Genomic DNA, 20,821 nt, shown 5'->3' with positions numbered 1-20,821 from the left:
GGAATGTGATAGCTTTCTCTGAAGATGCCTGTACCAGAGGCATGTATTCTATCCACTTAGAAAATTTATCAATTAGCACGAAGACGCATGTAAATTTCCCAGGAGCTGGTTTGAAAGGCCCGATCATGTCCAGTCCCCAGCAGGCGAAGGGCCAAGAGGCTGGAATCATCTGGATCTCATGTGCTGGTACATGGATTCTCTTGGAGAAGAACTGACAACCCTCACAGCGGCGGACTAGCTTCTCTGCGTCGGCCACTGCTGACGGCCAATAGAACCCTGCTCGGAAAGCCTTACCGACCAGTGTTCTTGAGGCCGCGTGGTTGCCGCAGGAGCCAGAGTGGATTTGGTCTAGGAGATGCTCGCCTTCGTCCTGGGTTATACACTTCATCAAGATTTCCTCCTTAGCGTTTTTGCGCCATAACTTGCCATCGGCGAGCAGATACTGCTTACTACGACGCATCAGGCGCTCATTTTCTGTTCGATCGATATAACCGCTACCATCTGTCAAGTACTTGATGAAAGGCGTTCTCCAGTCCAGCTCATGAGTGGTCGGAAGCGGCTCGGTTGTGCTCGGCGCCGGAACCATAGCCACTAATTGCTGGTCTGAAACTTTGTTGGTCATTGAATCTTTGTCTTCAATGGAAGGCGTGAGCAGGTCTTGGACGAATACGCCATGTGGGATTTTGGCTCGGGATGATCCTAACTTTGACAACGCATCCGCTGCCTGGTTCTTGTCCCGGACCACGTGTATGTACTCGATGCCATAGAACCTGCCTTCCAGCTTTCTTATCGATTTGCAATATGCGTCCATCTTTTCACTGGTCGTGTCCCAGTCCTTGTTGAGTTGGTTGATGACCAGAGCCAAATCTCCGTAGACATAGAGACGTTTAACTCCAAGCTCAATCGCAATGCGTAGACCATGCAGGCATGCTTCATACTCGGCGGCATTATTAGATGCTGGGAAATAAATCCTGAGGACGTACCGGAGCTGCTCCTTGGATGGTGACACAAAAAGAACTCCTGCTCCTGCACCGTCAATGTTGAGAGAACCATCGAAGTACATCGTCCAATATTCGTCGGATCCCGGAGAGGCAGGCGTGCTTAAGTCTGTCCACTCGACGATGAAATCGACGAGTGCCTGAGACTTGATTGTAGTACGGCTTGCAAATTCCAAGGAAAGGGGGCATAGCTCCATTGCCCATTTGACGATGCGCCCGTTCGCATCCTTATTGCGAATGATGTCCCCCAAAGGATACTCGGTCATGACTACCACACGATATCCATCGAAGTAATGTCTCAACTTTCAGGATGTTATCAGTATGGCGTAGAGCAGTTTCTGAATCTGTGGGTACCTGGTCTTGGATTCGTTGAGTACCTCACTAATGAAATAGATTGGCCGCTGTACCTTGTAGGCGTGGCCCGGCTCGTCGCGCTCGACCACCAGTGTAGTGGAAACCACCCGATCGGTTGCCGCAATGTAAAGTAGGAGAGTTTCATCTTCTCTGGGAGCAGTAAGTACCGGAGGTGACGTGAGGTATTGCTTCAGCTGCGTGATGGCAGCGTCTGCTTCCTCCGACCACTCAAACTTCTCGGACGCTTTGAGCAGTTTGAAGAACGGTAGTCCTTTTTCTCCTAATCTTGATATGAAACGGCTTAGAGCAGCCATGCAGTCGGTAAGCTTCTGGACATCCTTTACCTTTTTTGGGGGCTTCATGTCTAAGACAGCTTTGACTTTCTCCGGGTTAGGGCGTATGCCGTCGTAACTGACGACGTTACCGAGCAATATGCCAGAAGGGACACCAAAGATGCACTTCCTTGGGTTTAATTTCCATTGGAACGTATTAAGGGCTGCGAAGGTGCGTTCCAGATTGTCAACAAGGGTGTGTGCTTCCTTGGTTTTGACAACTACATCGTCGACGTAAGCCTCGACGAGGCCGTCTTTTATCTCGTCGTTGAGGCAGGCCTGTATAGCGCGTTGGTAGGTGGCACCGACGTTTTTGAGCCCGAACGACATAGTCGTGTAGCAGTAGGCGCCGAAAGGCGTGATGAAAGATGTCTTGATCTGGTCATCCTTTTTGAGAGCGATCTGGTGATAACCAGAGTAGCAATCGAGAAAGGAAAGCAGCTCGCAACCGGCGGTTGAATCTACGACCTCGTCTATGCGAGGTAAACCAAAGGGGTCCTTAGGGCAGTGTTTGTTGAGATCAGTGTAATCAACGCACATTCTCCATTCATTATTCTTTTTGCGTACAAGAACCGGGTTGGCTAACCATTCCGGATGATACACTTCTTTGATAAATCCGGCTGCCAAAAGCCGTGTAACTTCTACCCTAATCGCCTCCTTTTTGTCGCGAGCGAACCGCCGTAGCTTCTGCTTGATTGGTTTGGCCTTGCTGTTGACATTTAAGGAGTGCTCGATCAAGTTCTGAGGTACACCGGGCATGTCGGAAGGTTTCCATGCAAACACATCCACGTTGCCCCTCAAGAACCTGATGAGCGCGTCTTCCTATTTGGGATCCAGGTCGGCCCCGATGAGGGCTGTTTTGCTAGGATCGCCCTCGACCAGCTGGATCGTCTTGTGCTCCTTGGACCTGATGTTCTTGCGCGGAGCCTCGAGCTCTGGGATCTCCAGGTGGTCGGCCGAGGTCTTCTTAGCGTCGAGCATGGTCTCGGCCATGCGAATAGAGAGGTCGTGGGCCTCTGCTATTTTGAAGCTGTCGTCCTCGCAAGTATAAGCTGCATATACGTTGCCCCTGAGGGTTAAAACTCCTTTCTCAGTAGGCATCTTGAGCACCAGATACCTGTAATGAGGTATGGCCATGAACTTGGTGAGCGACGGTCGACCAAGAATAGCATGGTAGGTGCCGTCGAAATCAGCGACCACGAAGTTGACGTAGTCGGTGCGGAAGTGGTCCGGAGTCCCAAACTGCACAGGTAGCGTGATCTGCCCGAGAGGTGTGGAGCTCTGTCCGGGGAGAACGCCCCAGAACTGTGCCTCATACGGCTTCAGGTCCGCCTGGGCTATTTTTCAGAGCGGGCAGGCTGTTCTTGAACAGAATATCAATGGAGCTGCCGCCGTCGATCAGTACCCTGTCGAATTGAACCTTGTTGATACAAGGATCGAGGACCAGGGGAAAATGCCCTGGCTCGGGTATGGCGGCCCATTGGTCCTTCCTGCTGAAGTAGATTTCACGGTGAGACCACAGAGGGAGCCGCGGATCGGTGAGAAGGTTGTTGGTGTTTGCCACGTTCAAGCAAGCGCGGGCGAGCAGCTTGCGTTCTCGTTTGGTCTCAATGGACACCTTGCCACCGATGATGGTGTGCACGCGATCAGTCGGCTTGACGTATTTATGACGAGGATCTGCATCGTCGTCGTCGTTGTCCTCGTTGCGCTGTTCCCCCGCGTCGTTAGGCTTGTCGAACGTATCCGGAGCCTGTTGACGCGTGTAGATAGTCTTGAGGACGCGGCAATTCTCCATGGTGTGGTTCGATTTAGGATGGAGCTGGCAGGGTCCCTTCAATGCTTTGGCGTAGTCGTCCTCGTAGTTTCGACGTCCGCTGCCCTTTTTCACAGTATTGACCTCGCCGTCGTCTTCCCGAGCATGCTTGCTCCTGTAATCGTCGCGGCGGTTGCGCCGCTGATTACGTTGATCACGGTGGTCGCGGGAGTCGTTGCGCTGGTTGCGGCGGTCAAAATTGTCGTTCCGACCACGATTGCCATGGTAATCGTCGCGGTGTGGGGGGTGGTCGGAGCGTGGAACCCTTGCTGCTTCTTCAACGATTATCTTTTTAGCGTCGTCAGTGTCCGCATATTTCTTAGCGGTGGCCAAAAGCGCTGTGACCGATTCGGGTCTCTTCCGGAGGAGCTTGTCTCTTAGGGCGTCGTGGAAGCGGAGGCCGGTGACGAAAGCCTCGATTGCTTCGTTGTCGGATATTGATGGGACCTTGATGCGCATCTCCGAGAAACGCCGAACGTACTCGTGTAGTGGTTCATCCTTCCGATCTCGGATCCGTTGCAGATCGTACTTGTTGCCGGGTTGTTCACAAGTAGCGATGAAATTGTCGACGAAGGCCTGCCTGAGCTCCTGCCAAGAGTCAAAATAATTCGCTGGCAAGCTAACCAGCCATTGGTGACCTGCATGACCAACAACGACTGGAAAGTAGTTAGACATGACGTGCTCATCAGCCATGGCTGAGCGGCACGCAGTTTCGTAGAGCATGACCCATAGTTCAGGGTTTTCCTTGCCGTCGTACTTCTGAAGTTTCTCGAGTTTGAAATTCTTGGGCCATATGACTTGGCGAAGGTGTGGAGTGAACTGCTTCAAACCCGGCGGGCCGTGGGCAGTGTCATATTCCATACGGCGATAGCTTTCATGGGATGCACGATCGTTGGCTCTCTGGTTGATGCGAGCGCGCAGATCACGTCCGACGAGGTGATGGCGGAGATCGTTATTGCCATCGCGGCGATCTCGATTGCCATCTGGATTAGCCCTGCGACCGTGGTTATCACGGCGATTGTCGCGGTTATCTCGATGGTTGTCGCCTCGAACGTCGTGGCGGTTATCCTCCCGGCGGCGGTTGTCGTCCCGATCACCATCATGACCACCGTTTCCGCCTTGACGGTTGTCCGATGGGTCGTTATTGCGTGAGCCACGTTGGTTGAGTGGCTGTGAGCGACTTGAGTATTGGCGGCTGTGGCTTGATTCGACAGAAACGGATGGAGCCCGGGCTTGATTCATCTCTGCGGTCTGAGCCATAGCAGTTGTCAGATAAGCTTGTATGTCATCACGGACTGCTTGGGTCTCGGGAGTGTTGGGCAACCGCTGCATTGTCGCCATGGCGACGGCTACGTTGGCGCTTGGGGTCTTGAAGACTTGTTTGTCCCCCACCCTGTCGAAAGCATTGTTGAGGTCACGTGGTCGGAGCCTTATGCGTCGTGCCTCCTGGTCTGCTTCAACTTCGATTTGGCGGCGATTAAACCGGTCAATATTGCGCGCTTCGCGTGCAGTCTTTTCTTGTTCTGTTTCGCCAACTGCTGGCGGCTCGTCGTTGCTGACAACATGGATCAAATCCCCTCGTCTTGGTGGGAAAGACGGAAATTGGGGGAAACCCGGGGCGTGGTCTGGTAGGTCCAGATCGTATTTGACGCCTTCATCTTCGTGACGCTGAAGCTCGGTGTGGACAGATGCGTTGGATGTGATGCCGGATGAGGAGCTGGAGTCCCCTTCTCGGACTGTGTGGACGGATCCTTCCTGATAATCTTCAATCCGGACCATGTTGACGATGTTGCATGGCTTCGGCCGAGATTGGTGAATAGGACGTAGATCCGAGCGGCGTCGTAGGTTGTACGCGTAGCTGGAGGCAGCGTTTCGCAGGCCGTAGAGCTGGACCTGGTGGTTCTCCGTCGGGACTTCGTACTCGCAGAGTCGGAGACCCGTCGCGAAGGCTGGATGGCGACGAGCGGAGCGCCCCTCAGGAGTAGATACGACCACAAGATCTATTCCAAGCCGTGCAGGACGACCGGCCCGAGCTGGTCGGATAGATCTGTTGTGGGGAGCTGTTACCTGCTCATTAGGTTGGCTTTGAATCGTACTTACCAGAGCTAGGGTTTCAGCGAGTTTGATGCCGACCCGATCAATGGAGTCGAGCAGGTCGGTGTCGTCGATCTGCTTTCCTCTGTAGCGGGGAAGCGGATGACGGGTTGCCGGCGTGGCTGTAGGCGTGGTCGGAGCCAGATGTACCATGGTCGGAGCCAGATCCATCGTGGTCGGAGCCGTATTCACCGTGGTCGGAGCCGTGTTCACCGTGGTCGGAGCCGTGTTCACCGTGGTCGGAGCCGTAGCCGATGCAGGTGAAGTAGTCGTCGGCGCAGGCTGAATCCATGCCTCCTCCGCGGTCGTGGCGATGGAGTCATCGGAGCTGGTGGTCCAGGTGATCTGGCCGACGGTGAACGTGAGGCCGTTGGGCGTAGCCATGGAGCCGGAGATGATGACCATCTTGTTCGCTTGGAGAGCAGTACGCACACCCCCTACCTGGCGCGCCACTGTCGACGAAATATGGTCGGCAGTCTACCTAGGGGTATGCCCACGGTAGTAGATTATTGGCAGACAGATGCGCAAGCCCCAAACAAGACGATGACGCAAGACAGACACGAGGTTTTATCCAGGTTCGGCCGCCAAGAAGGTTCGTGCCACCGCCGCTCGCGCTACCGGCGCTGCACCTCCACTCGTGCGCTGCTGGGGCCACCGCCCGCGCCGCCACTTGATGCACCGCCGCTTCCCAGTGGTGGACTGTCGGGTCGTGCCCCTGCGCCGCCACTCGATGCGCCACCGCTTCTTGGTGGTGAAGAATGGTATGAGAAGCCCGCGTGGTAGAGAACTCGGTAGGGGAGCATGTGGTGGTTGAGAGAAATCAGGAGGGGGCGGTTGAGAAATCGGGAGAGAGAGGAAGTCATGACCTCGGCATCATAGCGCGAAGAACACTAGGGGTGGCGGCTAGCGGCGGGAGAAGTTGAGTGGTTAGGGTTCGGTAGGATAGGAATAGAGAGAGAAGTTGATTTGTATAGTTGGGGTTTCTAATTGGGTCGGGCTGGGCTAGCACGTCATGCCAAGGTAGTGACCTAGGCACCCTCTCGTTGGGCTGGGCCAGCACAGGCACGATGTCTATCAGGCTGTGCTGTGCTTGGACTGGGCCAAATCGACAGGCCATGGGCCGTGCCCATGGGCCTTGGGCCATATGGCCATCTATACATGTATGTATAGATACATACAAATAGTTACATGTATCTTATATACATATATATGCGTACGCGTACACATTCATTCATATATCCATATACACATACAAACTTAGAAAAAAGGCTAATAATGTTTGGCACTTGAAAAAGATTCGATCACTTCCTATTTTATACCCTGTATGGTAATGTACCCGTGTGAGCAAAGAAATTATGTCATTGGCATATTTCTAAGAGTAAGTTGCTTTTAATGTGTGTAACAGATTAAAATTGTGTACTCTAACATGAACTTCTCATGTCATCAACATAGAAAGGGCCACTGTTATGCATTATTGGTTATGAACATGTATATATGGCTATGGAATTTAATTTAAATAGATAAAGCTTATATTTAATAAACATGGGAAACACAATATAATTTTCTTCTTCCACACCTTATTAGAAAAGTAAAATTTGAAATTACCATAACTATTACTTCATGACCCCATGTTTCTTAATTAGATACCTTACAATCAATCATCTTACATTCTCTCTTTTCCCATGTAAATTCGTAACCGTCTTTGGTTGAATCCCATTTAATTTCAAAATAAAATGATGGCACTTCCTTTGATCTCAAATATAAGTCTATTGGGGTTTGTCCTAACTCAATTTTTTGACCAGTTATATTGACTTTGATATAAGTTAATGACATACATGTGTGACAGTACTAGATTCCATACGGAAAATACTTATAAAATACAACTCTTTTCGTTAAGACAATATATTTTTACTGGTGTTGTTAGTCAAAGTTGAAACATTTTGAGGGACAAACATAGATTGACTTATATTTGCAACCAGAGGAACTACGAAATTACCATAGTTAGTTAACTTCTTAACTAGTAGCATTGCTAACTTTTATTAGCCTACGGCACACTTATATGATGAAACAATAGCAACATAGTTTTGAGTGACCTTTCTTCTCGTATTTACAACTGTGTTGATCCACTTAATGTACGTAGTGGATATAATTCTGCAAAATTCGTCTTTGTGATGAATGTGTACTTCAACCTACTACTCAGTTTGTTTTCACTACCTTACATGGGTTAGACAATAAAGTGCATCATTGCCAAGATCACCGCAATAACTTCTATTCGGTTTTTGTAATAACATGTAAAAGTCTGTAACAAATCCACGATCTATGGCACAGAGCAACACACAATATTTTCTAGCGTTTTTGTTATGAGCTGTGTAGCAGTAAGCAAAACATATCGGTTAAGTCATGCTTAAGGGTTCATATAGTCGAGATCCAGTTGATATAAAATACAGCTGTGCCATTTTATACAGTTCTTTATTACATATTTACATGGATATTTGGCTCCTCTCAACCTACAGGAATCACAAATCAGCACACTTCCCAGAAGCAGCACTGCAAACTTCAGGAATTCTGGCATTGATTCGAGCAGGGTCTTGAAAAGAGCAACATCAACCTCATTAACCGCATATATCTTCCGTGTGTTCACCTCTGCTAACAAAAGTCAGATAGGAATTCTGTCCTTTGAGGTTGCCAAAACAATTCTCAAGGGCTCAGATCTGATGAAAACTCTCTCCAAAGAAAGCATGAAGCATCTGAAAGAGGTGGTGTTTAGCTATGAAGGCATCCGCAGTTTGATTTCAGAAGATTACAGTCAGTTGTTGGGTCTTGTTGAAACTGACATAAGGTAGATGGCATCTGCTGAGTCTGTAATTACCAGTACTTTCAGATTTACTTACATGCACTACGTTTGAATTATACAGAGAAGATTTGAGTAAATTTTCTACAGAGGTTGCTCGCTTTGGAAATCGGTGCCAAGATCCTAGACGGCATTGTTTGGATAGGTACTTCAAAAGGTAAAACATACTGATGCTATCACCTGATAAATTTATACTGAGTCCATGGCTTCAGAACACCTTATACTGTGTATTCTGTATTCTTATGCATTCTATTATTGTTAACGAATAGATTAGAGTCTGAACTGATTCCTGGGGAAAACTTGGAAGAAACAGTGGTTTCCGACATTCACTATCTGATAAAGCTTGCGCAGCGCACTTCGGTCAGTTGTTTAATTGCTTCTTTGCATAGCCGTACCAATGTTGTCATGGTGTATAATAAAACAATTCTTTTGCTACTAAGTCGTCCCCCACTCTTTGCATGTGCCACTGAAATGTTGCTCATTTTGTTGTTTGTCATTTTTGCTGCCTTTTGTGGCACTCTGACTGGAAGAATGAAAAAGACATCATCTTTGAAATATCTCTTATTTATCATACCCCTGATGACGTAATGTAGTGGCAAGAACGAAATGAGCAAAATTTCTCTGCACACTAAAGAGTAGGGATCTTTTGTATGTTAATTTTTCCTTTATGCAGGAACTGTATCAAGAAATGTTTGCACTGGACAAACTTTACATGCAACTGGAAGATCCAATTGTGGGCGGTATGTGCTTCATACCCAAGTTTCTACTAAATATATTGTCATATACGGAGTATATAACAACAAACTAAAGCATATGGAGCTCTAATATACTCTCCCACGGCTGAACTGGCAAGTGCCACCGAATACTGCTTGCTGCCACGCTTTCTCATTAGAGTAAAACTTCTTAGTAATATTCAAGGCCAGAGGTGGAGGTTGGCTCTCTAGTAGCTGGTGGCGCAATAGTACATCAGAGATGGAAAGAGAGTGTTGGAAATAGGGGCATTTTTTGGTTTACTTTTATCCAGAATTGTACAAAATAACATGACATAAGTGTATGGATGGGAATGGGTCGGGTCGACCCATTGGATAGTTGACCCGACCCACAAAAATAGGGCCAATGGGTCATCGGGGCTGTCCCTAAATTCCAAAATGGGTCAATAGAGCCGGAACCTATTGACCCAATGGGTACCATGGGTCAACCCACTTGTCATATTAATAATCTTTTTCTTTCATTTATTGGCGTTCTTCATTTTTTCAAATAAATACGATTGGTCATAACTTGTGTAAGATTGTCTGTGCTTGGAAGTACAGTGAGGAATATCAATATTTTGGAAGTGAAAATTGATAAAATTAAAATCATGGTTCACTTGCAAACTTATTTAATTTGATGCATTGCTAATAATCTTAATATATTATTATGATATTTTTTAATCTTGTATCTTATCTTTTCTAAAAGTGTTGATAGTATTCATGGTTTATGATTGTAGAAAAATATTTGGGTCAACCCATACTACCCAATGGGCCATCGAGGCCATAGCATATAGGGAAATGGGTCGACTCATGGCCCCTAAAATTGGCCTTGAGGCCACAGGGCCGGGTCAGCCCATTCCCATATTGACATAAGTGAACAAAAACATTTGACCAGTACTACTTGTACGGAACATGCTTTGTTCGCTAACATGCACATTACAAACCACAATCAGTATTGGAATCATAGGAATGATCTGTAAAGAAGCCATAGCGATATACCACAGAGAGTGACCAGTGCCAATCTTTGAACATCTTGATCTGAAGCTAGTTGATGAAGTGGATCAAGTTTATGCAGTGTGCAAAACATGATCATACACACAGTGCTAGAGTGCATATATCACAAAACAATGAAGCCACGGCACCACCTGCAGAAACCGGATCACTTGGTTTTAGAAGCTGGATCCTCTGGTTTTCCCTAGAAAATTGTGAAACCTTACAAACACCTGCCCAGAAGGAACCCCAGCATGGAAGGTGAACCTAGAGTTATTCTATAGGGTCAGCAAGAACTCTTCACTGTAGAGACGAAGAGCCCGGGGACAAAATTAGGGTTGGAAAAGGGTATTATGGTTTGGAGAGGCAAAAAATAGTAATTGTATTCGAGTTTTTTTAATCAGTTTTGGATCCCCTTAATTGTCCATGCCCTTCGTATTTATAGGGTGGGGAGGCCTTGCTCTAATGAAAAGTCTAATGCAAGTGAAATCATGCCTAATACAGCTTTTGCGAAGATTCAGCAGAAACTAGACCATCTAGTTTCTGAATCCGGTCCACCGGATTTGAACAAGTATGTCACTTTTGACATATAACACATCGCCCCTATTTCTGGTAAAGCTTGCATACCAAAAAATATCTAGCTAGATCAATAGCATCTAAGGATGATGATCGACATGCTTTATTGGTCCAATTTTGTTCTAATGGCGATATTCACATTATCATCCATAAGGATCGATGCGTTATGACATACACTAGGATAATACCTTTTGAAACACTTATTGTCCATTGAGAGCTCTAGGAAAATGCTTATATTATAATGTCTCCATCATATATGAATCTTTGCCACCTTGTACAAACCTTCCTAACTTGGATACCAAACTAGGAAACTTATTATATTTTGTTCTAAGAGGTAAAATTGTCTTGAGCTTTACTTCATTATTTTATACTCTGGCAACTTCGCTTTATCTTTCTTAGTTTCCTTTAAAGTCTTCAACTAGTGCTTCGGTAACTTCATCAATATTGTCCATCATCAAATTATAATAATCAACAAGGACAAATCATTTTGTTTAGCTAGCCAAAAAGAGTCTAGATTCACCTTAATAGCAAAGTGGTTCAACTCTTTTTATGCTTAGGGACTGTTTGGGACTGCTCCGCTTCATTTTTTTTAGCTCCGCTCTCAACTTCACTAGCCAAACAGAAACAACTCCACCAGCTATTCTCTAGAAAAAGGGTGGAGCTCGTGAAGCACCTAAAGGGGTACTCCAGAAACTCTAATTTTTTTTTGAAGCTGCTCTATGGTGGAGTTGGTGGATTAATCCCAAACAGGCCCTTAGCAAGCTCTCGGTCCCATGAACATGAAGTATTATCCTATGTAGAAGCTGGGGCCATTTCTTGAGTAGCACTGATATGATGCTAGGAAAACTAGTGCTCCAATTTTAGAAACTAGGTACACCGATTTGGACTTGTTTGTCCAAAGCTGTCGGTACTACTCCCACAACCTTTCAGGTATTGGACTCATTGGAAAACATGCATGTACCTTCTGGTGGTATTGGAGGTGGATCATATGATATAGAAGTATATTGAGGCACAAATCACAACTGCAGATGCCCTCTTTGCCGAGTGCTGGGGGCACTCGGCAAAGCCAGCCAAGCACTCGGCAAAGGCTTTGCCGAGTGCCGCACTCGGCAAAGGTCTCTCGGCAAAGATTTTATCGGCAAAAATTTCTTTGCCGAGTGCCAAAAATCGACACTCGGCAAAGTCTTTACCGAGTGCCAAGCCCGCACTCGGCAAAAAAATAACTGCCGTCAACATTTGACGCCGGCTTTGCTGAGTGCCTAGGGACTGGCACTCGGCAAAATTTGAATTTTTGCCGAGAGCCAGGGCTCAGCACTCGGCAAAGAAACCATTTTTTTTAAAAAATCTTTTTAAAAATAGTCTTTGCCGAGTGGTACCATCTGGCACTCGGCAAAATTGACCTCTTTGCCGAGTGCCAGGCTGTGGCACTCGGCAAAACTGGGGAAGTGGCTATTTTGCAGCATTTTTTTCCAGCTTTGCCGAGTGCCACACCCCTGGCACTCGGCAAAGACTTCTTTGCCTAGTGTTGGCACTCGGCAAAGCTGGGAAATTTGCAATTTTTTTTGTTTGTTGCTTTCCTTCGAAAGCAAACACGCAAAACTCATATATAATACATGAGACAGCACATAGGCATTTAGCATCACACAAAACGCATACATAATCCATCACATACATCCATAAAACATCACAAGCACATCCAACATCCATCACAAGCACATCCTCCTGCATAATCCATCACACGCACATCCAATGTGCAAATCCATGACAACATCTAAGAAGTCTTCATCCAACACAAGTCCTAGATCAAGAAAAGTCAATGAAACATGAAGGGGCACCACCTACTGCCACTGATCCCAATGGGAGCCTGAAGGGGCACCTCCGTGCGGTGGTGGACCTGTCCAGTCGGGGTGTGTGTGCTGAGGCGAAGGAGTCGGGTTCGAACCCGACGACTGTTGCACAAAGGAGAATTGAATTCATTAGTATCTACACAAGCTAAAGGACTTGATCAACCATATATATATACTCACCAGAGTGCCTAGAGCCAGAGGAGTAGGAGGCACAACTGGAGCGAGCAGCGATTGGGGCACCACCACACCCAGGAGAGTGGTGCCGAGGCTTGACTTGAATGAGAACATGTCCTGCATCCTCTGCGCCTCGGCCGCCCTCTGGGCCCTCAGGACCTCCCACTCGGCCCTCTCGGCCTCCCTCTGGGCCCTCTCCCTCTCCCTCTCGACCCTCTCGGCCTCCATCCTCTCCACAGTGGCCTACAATATTCAATCACCAACGTTTAAACAATGCAAATGCAAGGAACATGTGTAAAAGTAATGAACGGCGAATGAAATAGAACTAACCTGGAGTGCCACCATCTGCTGCAGTGTGCTCGCCTACCGAGGTCGAATGGGGATGGAGGAGCTCGTGCTCTGTGCTCGGATCTAGACGAGGTTGGGCACAGAGGTCGAGTCGACCATGTTGGAGGCCATCCAGTACCGGCCGTGCTGCTTCCCTCCTCCGAGCCTCATCACGAGGTCAGTATCAAGGGGCTGGGTGGTGGGGTCGAAGTCCTCCCCATGCCGCTCGTGGGCCGACGAGGCGTAGTCGGTGAGCTTGCTGTGGACGCTCGTGTTGCTGTATGCCTCGGGCCCGTCCTCCGGGTTGTAGACGGTGTCCGGGGCTGTCGCCTTGCCCTTGTGTGCCATGGCGTACACCATGAACTCGTTGCATTCCTAGCCATCATGCAACTGGGACTGCGAAGAAAACACAAAGACGATTAGAAGTAATGAGAATTGAGAGTTAGAACAAATAAATAAATAAGTGCGTAGCGTGTACCCAGGCCTGGGCATACGAACTGAGGGGCCGGTTGCCTTGGTGGTGTGCCGGCCCACCCATCTGCAGGCGGCACTCTCGACGGAGGGCGTGCCTCTCCCTCCACTCATCGGAGACCCACTTGTCCACGATGGCCGCCCAACAGTCTCTATGGGTGGTGCACCAAGAAGGACACATCTGCATGCCATCAAGTATTAGAAATGTTAGAATATAAAATGAAGGCTACCTATTCTTCATGGAATGAGTCAGTAACAATGTTTTATAACTTACTACGAGGTACTGCTCCCTGGTGAGTGTCATGGTCCTGGCCTCGCTCTTCCCCAGGTACCGACCAAGGACGTTGCACGAGTGGTTGATGTGGCACTGCAGCCTCGCCTCGTAGTACAGGTCCGTGACTCGGCCCCTGCATGCCCTGTCCTGCACCTTCGTCACCCAGGCGGGGTCATGCCCCTCCTCCAACGTGAAGAAGTCCTGCATACAGACATCATGTGTCCTTTCATTATTTCAAGAACGTCTAATGATTTCATAGTATTGAGCAATGTAGTGTGATGTAGACTCACCCAGAACTCATGCCTGATCCGCTCCTGTACGGTGCCGTACACGGCGTCCATGGCGGAGTTGAAGTGGTCCCACGTCTAGGGAGGCGACTCAACCTGGGCGTGGGTGACCAAACCAGGGTAGAGCAGGCGGATCAGGCCGCCGAGGATCCATTGCACTACCGATGATCGCCCCTGGACACAAGTTCCTAGTTCCTACAGGAGTCAGTAAGAAGAATTGTTAGTCTGCAGTTCGGTTTTTAGCATATGAACAAGAAGAGATGCAAAATGAACGAATACTTACTTGTCGCCCTTAGGATGAATCACCGGCCTCCTCTGAAACGGGATCGGCCGCGTCGGGAGCTGCGAGGACCCGCGCAAGTACGGTGCCGATGAGGTGCTCGAAGTGGAACCCCCGCCACCCCCCCAGAGGAAGTGTCACCCCCACCACCCCCTAGAGGAAGTGTCACCCCCTCCTGTCTGGGGGGCCAGCTGCTGGTCCTCGTCGTCAGTGGTCATCGTCTGGTCCTCCTCGGGCGGGGGGACGGCAGACGACTGCATCGCCCTCCTCGAACGGCCATGGGGGCGGTGGGCCGGACGGCTCCTCGCCTCCGCCTCCGCCTCCGCCTCCTGAGTCATCCTCGCGTAGAGCGAGTTGCAGGTCCAGGTCCACCTTCCGCCCGGCATTTTGTCGAGTGCCCGCAAATACAAAGAGTAAACCAGTTAGCACAATATAGATAAATATAGAGATGCAAAATGAACGAAACATAACTAGAAAATAATAATAATATAGTATTACATGAATTAGAAATAATCTTCAGGATCGGCAGCGGCCGGATCATAAGTGTCGTCATCACTAGCAATATTGTCTAACATTTCCGCCTCATCTCCATCGTTGTCATCAATGGCAACGCCAAACCATAATCGCTCAAGCAGTGCTAAGTCTTTGGCATTTTGCACCTCTTCTCCATCGTCCTCATCTCCATCATCCTCATCAATGTCATTGTCTACTTCCATGCCCATCAACGAAAACATGTCTATGTGAAACATGCCATCTAGCCCCTCGGGTTGATAGAACTCCCCTGTATATGTGTTTGGGTCAAAGTTGTAATCCTCATCGTTTGGGACAGGCACTTTGCCATGCGGTGATACCAACTGCGCAAGGTACCAACCCTCAAGAGTGGGATCTTTTTGGCATGCCCATGGAAGATAATAAACTTGCGTGGCCTGTTGAGCCACAATATAGACATCGTCTCCTTGATAGAGGGAATCTTGTCGAATTTCAACTTGTCCAATCTCAGGGGCTCTTCTCGAGACATTGGGATCGAACCAATGGCATTTGAATATGACTGGCTTATGACCTCCGTGAAGCTCAAAGTTGAGCTCGTATATTTCTTCGACTATGCCATAGTAGTCGTGGTCATCGGTGCCGGGCGTACGAACTCCAGTATTCGTGGTTTTTTGATTGGGCCAACTGAACTCGTGGCTTCTTGTGTGGAAGCGATAGCCATTCACATCATATACGGTGAATGACTTGACCCTATAGGGGAAGCCTTTGACAACCTATTTCAACTCTTCATCCATTTCCGCATCCATGCGTGCCTATAAGGTGAGGGCGGATAGATCATTACTCGCTCGTAGGAGCAAAGTGGGATGTCATAGATGGAACGATGTAAATTGGATGGTGCCTTCTTTTCGAACCATGAAATGAAATCGGGCACACCATCTTTGAGAAGACTATCTTGTTCTTGAGGGGAAGGATCCCTATTTCCTGTCCAGTATGTATTCAGAAATTCCCTGAAAAAGCAAGAGACAAGGGGGTTGGATAGATAGATGATAGTGACGGCATATGTAACAAGCTCATTGAGAACTTACTGCACATAAGGGTTCACTTCGTCAAGGTTCAACAACACATACAACATGATAGTGCGCCACTCATCATTCCGCAAGGTCTTGGTGCTCGAAGCGCTTGCCCTGCCAAGTTGACCTTTGAAAAGGCTGAGATTTGATGACCTCTCGTCGGTGTTGTAACGAGGGATTGGATTGTGCACGCTGGGAAGGCTATCCTTATAGTATGATGTTGTGAAGTTTGACACCTCCTCAAGAATGAATGCCTCTGCCATGGATGCCTCAATTCTGGCTTTATTTCTACACTTTTTCTAAAGAACCTTTAGACATCTCTCGATTTGATAGCACCAATAGGCTTGCACAGGCCCCCCCATTCGTGCCTCGTGAGGCAGGTGCAAAATCAGATGCTGCATTGAGAGGAAGAAGCCATGTGGGAAGATCTTCTCCATCTTATAGAGCAACACAGGTGCCACTTTCTCTAAGTCATCAATCACGGCCCGAGATAGCTCCTTGGCACAAAGCTGGCGGAAGAAATAGCTCAACTCTGCCAAGACGCGCCACACATGCTCGGGGACGAAACCTCTGGTCATCGCTAGAAGGAGCCGCTCAATCCATATGTGGAAGTCATGACTCTTCATCCCTAACACTCGACAAGTGGACATGTTCACTCCCCTCCTCAGATTCGCCGCATACCCATCAGGGAACATTAACGACTGAACCCACTGACATACTTCCCTCCTTTGGTCCTTCTTCAAAATGAAATCGACCGAAGTCCTTTTCCATTTCTTGCTAGGCGCGGGAGTCTTCATCACTTGCTTTGGTCTATCGCACAGTGCTGCCAGGTCCACTCTTGCCTTAACATTGTCCTTTGACTTTTCTGTGTCCATGAGTGTTCCCCAAAGCGCCTCGGTGATATTCTTCTCTGTGTGCATTAAATCAATGTTGTGTGAAAGAAGAAGATCATTGAAATAGGGAAGCCTAGTCAAGCCCGATTTATGAGTCCACATGTGGTACTGACCATATCCATCAAAATGACCTTTCTCTTTATCAACTTTGAGAGACTCTATCTTAGCGCGGATCTCGGCAGCGGTCATCATCTGAGGTGCAGGATCGGTGACTTCAACACCTTTCATGAAGTTCTTGATGTCTCGTCTGAATGGATGGTCAAGGGGGAGGAACTGACAATGTTGGTTGAACGAAGAAAACTTGCCACCACTCTTCAGCCAAGTGAACCTCACACCTGCCTTGCATATTGGGCATGGAAACTTCCCGTGAACACACCACCCGTAGAATAGGCCATACGCCAGGAAGTCATGCAGGGAGTAGTGGTACCACACATGCATTGTGAAGTTTCTCTTTGTAGCTCGGTCGTATGTCAGTACCCCCTTTTCCCAAGCATCGATCAAATCATCGAACACAGGCTCTATGAACACACCCATATTGTTCCCCGGATGTCCAGGAATTATCAACGACAAAAATACATTCTTGGGTTGAAAGATGACACTGGGGGGAGATTCAGGGGTATCACGAACATGGGCCAACAAGTGTATGGGGCTGCGGACAATCCATACGGGTTGAACCCATCTGTTGCCAATGCTACACGTACATTGCGAGCCTCCTCAGCTTTAACACGATGTATGCCATCGAAATGAGTCCAGGCGTCGCCATCCGATGGGTGTACCATCTTGTCCAGATTGTACCTTTTGCCATTTTTGTGCCATGTCATCTGTTTCGCGGACTCCTCTGTCATGTACAGCCGTTGGATCCTCGGTATGAAAGGAAGGTACCGTAGGACCTTCGTAGGGATACTCAGCTGTTCCTTCTTGCCATCACTAGTGTCGACCTCTAGGTACCTAGAGGATTTGCACTTTGGATAGTGCGTTGCTCCCTCGTGATCTTTCCTAAAAAGGATGCATCCATTCGGACAAGCATGGATCTACTCATACGGCATCTTAAGTGCACGAAGAAGTTTCTGTGACTCGTACAAGTTCTTCGGCAGGATGTGATCCTCCGGAAGAAGGGATCCAAAAACTGCCAACATACCATCGAAGTTGTCCCGACTCATGCTAAACTGCGACTTCAACCCCATGATGCATCCAATTGCATCCAGCTGCAATACCGTTGTCTTTTCGTGCAAGGGCTTCTGCGCTGAAGACAGCATATCATAGAACGCCTTTGCGCTTTCCTCTAGCTTCTCCTCCAATCCTTCACCGAACCGTGCCTGCTGAATGTCATCCATCCAGTCTGCTACCCCACCATCTCCATCATAATCCTCGAGACGCTGTCTCACCACCTCCTCTCTAATACGATCGGCTTCACCATGGTGGATCCAGCGGGTATAGTTTGCCGTGAATCCATACCATGTGATGATGTCCTGGTTTGTGAACACCATACATGATGACGTCCTCCAAACGTTTTCAAATTTTTACCACCGCATATGCATGTGATATCACAACATCTCGCCAAGTTTCATGATTTTCGGGTTTCGTTTGAATTTTATAGAATTAAATAACCACTCGCACGCAAGTTCACGATGTTGCCCGTGAGCACGTTGATTGAAATTTGGAGACAGTTCCTAGATTTAGCATAAAGTGACACTAACAAACAAGAATAACATTTTTGGAATGGATCAAAACTATTATTCGATGCACCTGCAGTTCAAACCTACATTTTCTAGAAAATTGCAAGAAAACGAAATAAAGTGAAGAAATATAGCAAACAACAATGAAATTGTGCCAAATTTGAACATGTTGTTCATGGTACAAATACAAATCTAAGAAAAAAAGTTGGTGGCAAAAAACAAAAAAAAATTATTTTGCCGAGTGCCAAGGTTTGGCACTTGGCAAAGTGAATATTTTGCCGAGTGCTAGCCCTAGGCACTCGGCAAAGCCAATATTTTGCCGAGTGCCAAACAGAAGGCACTCGGCAAAGAGGACGGCGTTGGGTACCGTTATCCCCGGGCGCCTCTTTGCCAAGTGCCCAACTTTGCCGAGTGTCTGGCACTGGGCAAAGTTTGGCTTTGCCGAGTGCCTTATTTTGCCGAGTGCCAGACACTCGGCAAAGCCCTATTTGCCGAGTGCCAAGTTTCGCCGAGTGCGGCACTCAGCAAAGGTGGCCTTTGCCGAGTGCCCGATATTTGACACTCGGCAAAGATTTGAGCACTGGGCAAAGTCCCGGTTTCCTGTAGTGAATTGTCAAGCTTATTAATTCCTAAAGTTAGAGCCATAGGTATGCTCAAATGGGTTTAGATTATGTTGGCACGACAACCAACTCAACAGTGGGGCTACATTATGTGGGAAAACCATTTGGCTACTAAAGTAATTTACAGCATGACATACGGTGGATCGGATTCATAGGTTTTGCTATCGATAAACTTGTAGCAAGTTTCTTAGATGATGACTCTCTATCTTTACTACTGATCCAATTAAGCCATATTGTATGTGCTCATCAATTTTAACTAATCCAATGTAACACCAGAAGATGGAACACTTATACTAGGTACAATCTCAGCATCCTTATTTATAGAGGAAGAACCAAAGTCAATCGCATTGACTAGTGATAGCACCACGTCGAATTGTCGATCCAACTTGAAATGTGCAAATCGGCTTCATCAACATTAGTCATGGAGGAGGTCAAAGGTTGAGTAGATCTAGCACGATGGTGGTGAAAGGGAACCCATGGGCATGATTAGGGTATGTTGACTTGTTGACTAGGATTTAAACCATTTCAAAATGGAAGAGGCGAGAGCTGATAAGGTTCTCTTATATATTAACAAGAGTTAAAAGTGAGGGGCAAACAATGGAAACAAATGGTTTTTTCTTCAAATAAAAGTGATATGCAAAAAACAATATAATGCCCATCACTTTTGTGGTGCGCACGAAGACCTATCACATTTAAATGGGCATAAAGTGACAGGTCTTGTTGACAACCTTCATTATTATAAATAGTGACAGCTGTTATTACTTGCCAAAATTTGTTGGCCTTTCTCCAGGCCCAACTCAAGGGTCACATAATAGATGTGCCTTGTTGCCGTCCGTCACTAATTGGTGATGCGCCTCAAGAGCCCACCGCTTTCGTTTTGTCACTACTGTGAGTTTACATAGTGAGCAATTATTGTTGAATAATAAAAAAATTAACTTCAGCTTAATCATATTAGAGCTTATATATCCACTAACTGTCAAATCTCATCATGCAATTGTGCATTATATTATTTTACTTTCTTGAGAAGACATTACTTTAAGGATGACTAATCTTACATTATATGCAGAACAAATATGTATTTCAGTGAAGAACCAAAGGAATACTGTGAAGAATTTGAAAAGAAAATCGCTCTGGTCTAAGACCATGGAAGAGGTAACCAACGGGCAACCACACTATATCAAAAGTCCAATCGGATGCATTTTTTTAGACAATGTTTAATACTAACCCATTATATATTAACAAGAGTTAAAAGTTAACTGTAGGGGCGGCTCTAGAGCCTCTGTAGGGGTGGTTGCGCCAGCCGCCCTTTCCAGGGTGTTCCTACAGAGGGTGCCTCTGTAGGGGCGGTTTCCTGACCGCCCATGCAGTGCCCTCTGTAGGGGCGGCTGGTGTTTTCAGCCGCCCTACAGTGCCCTCTGTAGGGGTGGCTGGTAATATCAGCCGCCCCTGTAATGGACTTCTGTAAGGGCGGCTGTATCACCAGCCACCCCTGCTGTGTGTATTTGTAAGAGCGGTTCAATCAAGAACCGTCCCTACAGTGGATTTTCCAGCAAAAAAATAAATAATTCAAATTCAAATCTGACCCCCCCCCCCCACACACACACACACATATATATATATATATATATATATATATATATATATATATATATATAT

The 20,821-nt window shown here is 47.4% G+C and overlaps 1 protein-coding gene across 4 annotated transcripts in view; it reads left to right on the top strand.

Moving 5' to 3' along the window:
- Nucleotides 1-20,821, top strand: part of LOC136483582 (uncharacterized) — a 57,203-nt gene that overhangs the window by 17,736 nt on the left and 18,646 nt on the right. For all 4 annotated transcript variants that reach the window (XM_066480700.1, XM_066480701.1, XM_066480699.1 and 1 more), the window contains exons 7-11: nt 8,105-8,430; nt 8,507-8,599; nt 8,712-8,802; nt 9,116-9,182; nt 20,232-20,317. In XM_066480700.1, the coding sequence (XP_066336797.1) occupies nt 8,105-8,430; nt 8,507-8,599; nt 8,712-8,802; nt 9,116-9,182; nt 20,232-20,317 (663 nt within the window). The remainder of the gene's footprint in view (nt 1-8,104; nt 8,431-8,506; nt 8,600-8,711; nt 8,803-9,115; nt 9,183-20,231; nt 20,318-20,821) is intronic.

Source organism: Miscanthus floridulus, chromosome 9 (assembly GCF_019320115.1).
Source record: "Miscanthus floridulus cultivar M001 chromosome 9, ASM1932011v1, whole genome shotgun sequence".
Classification (NCBI taxonomy): domain Eukaryota; kingdom Viridiplantae; phylum Streptophyta; class Magnoliopsida; order Poales; family Poaceae; genus Miscanthus; species Miscanthus floridulus.
Note: the sequence above shows the minus strand (reverse complement) of the source record. Positions and strands in the feature narration are given on the sequence as shown.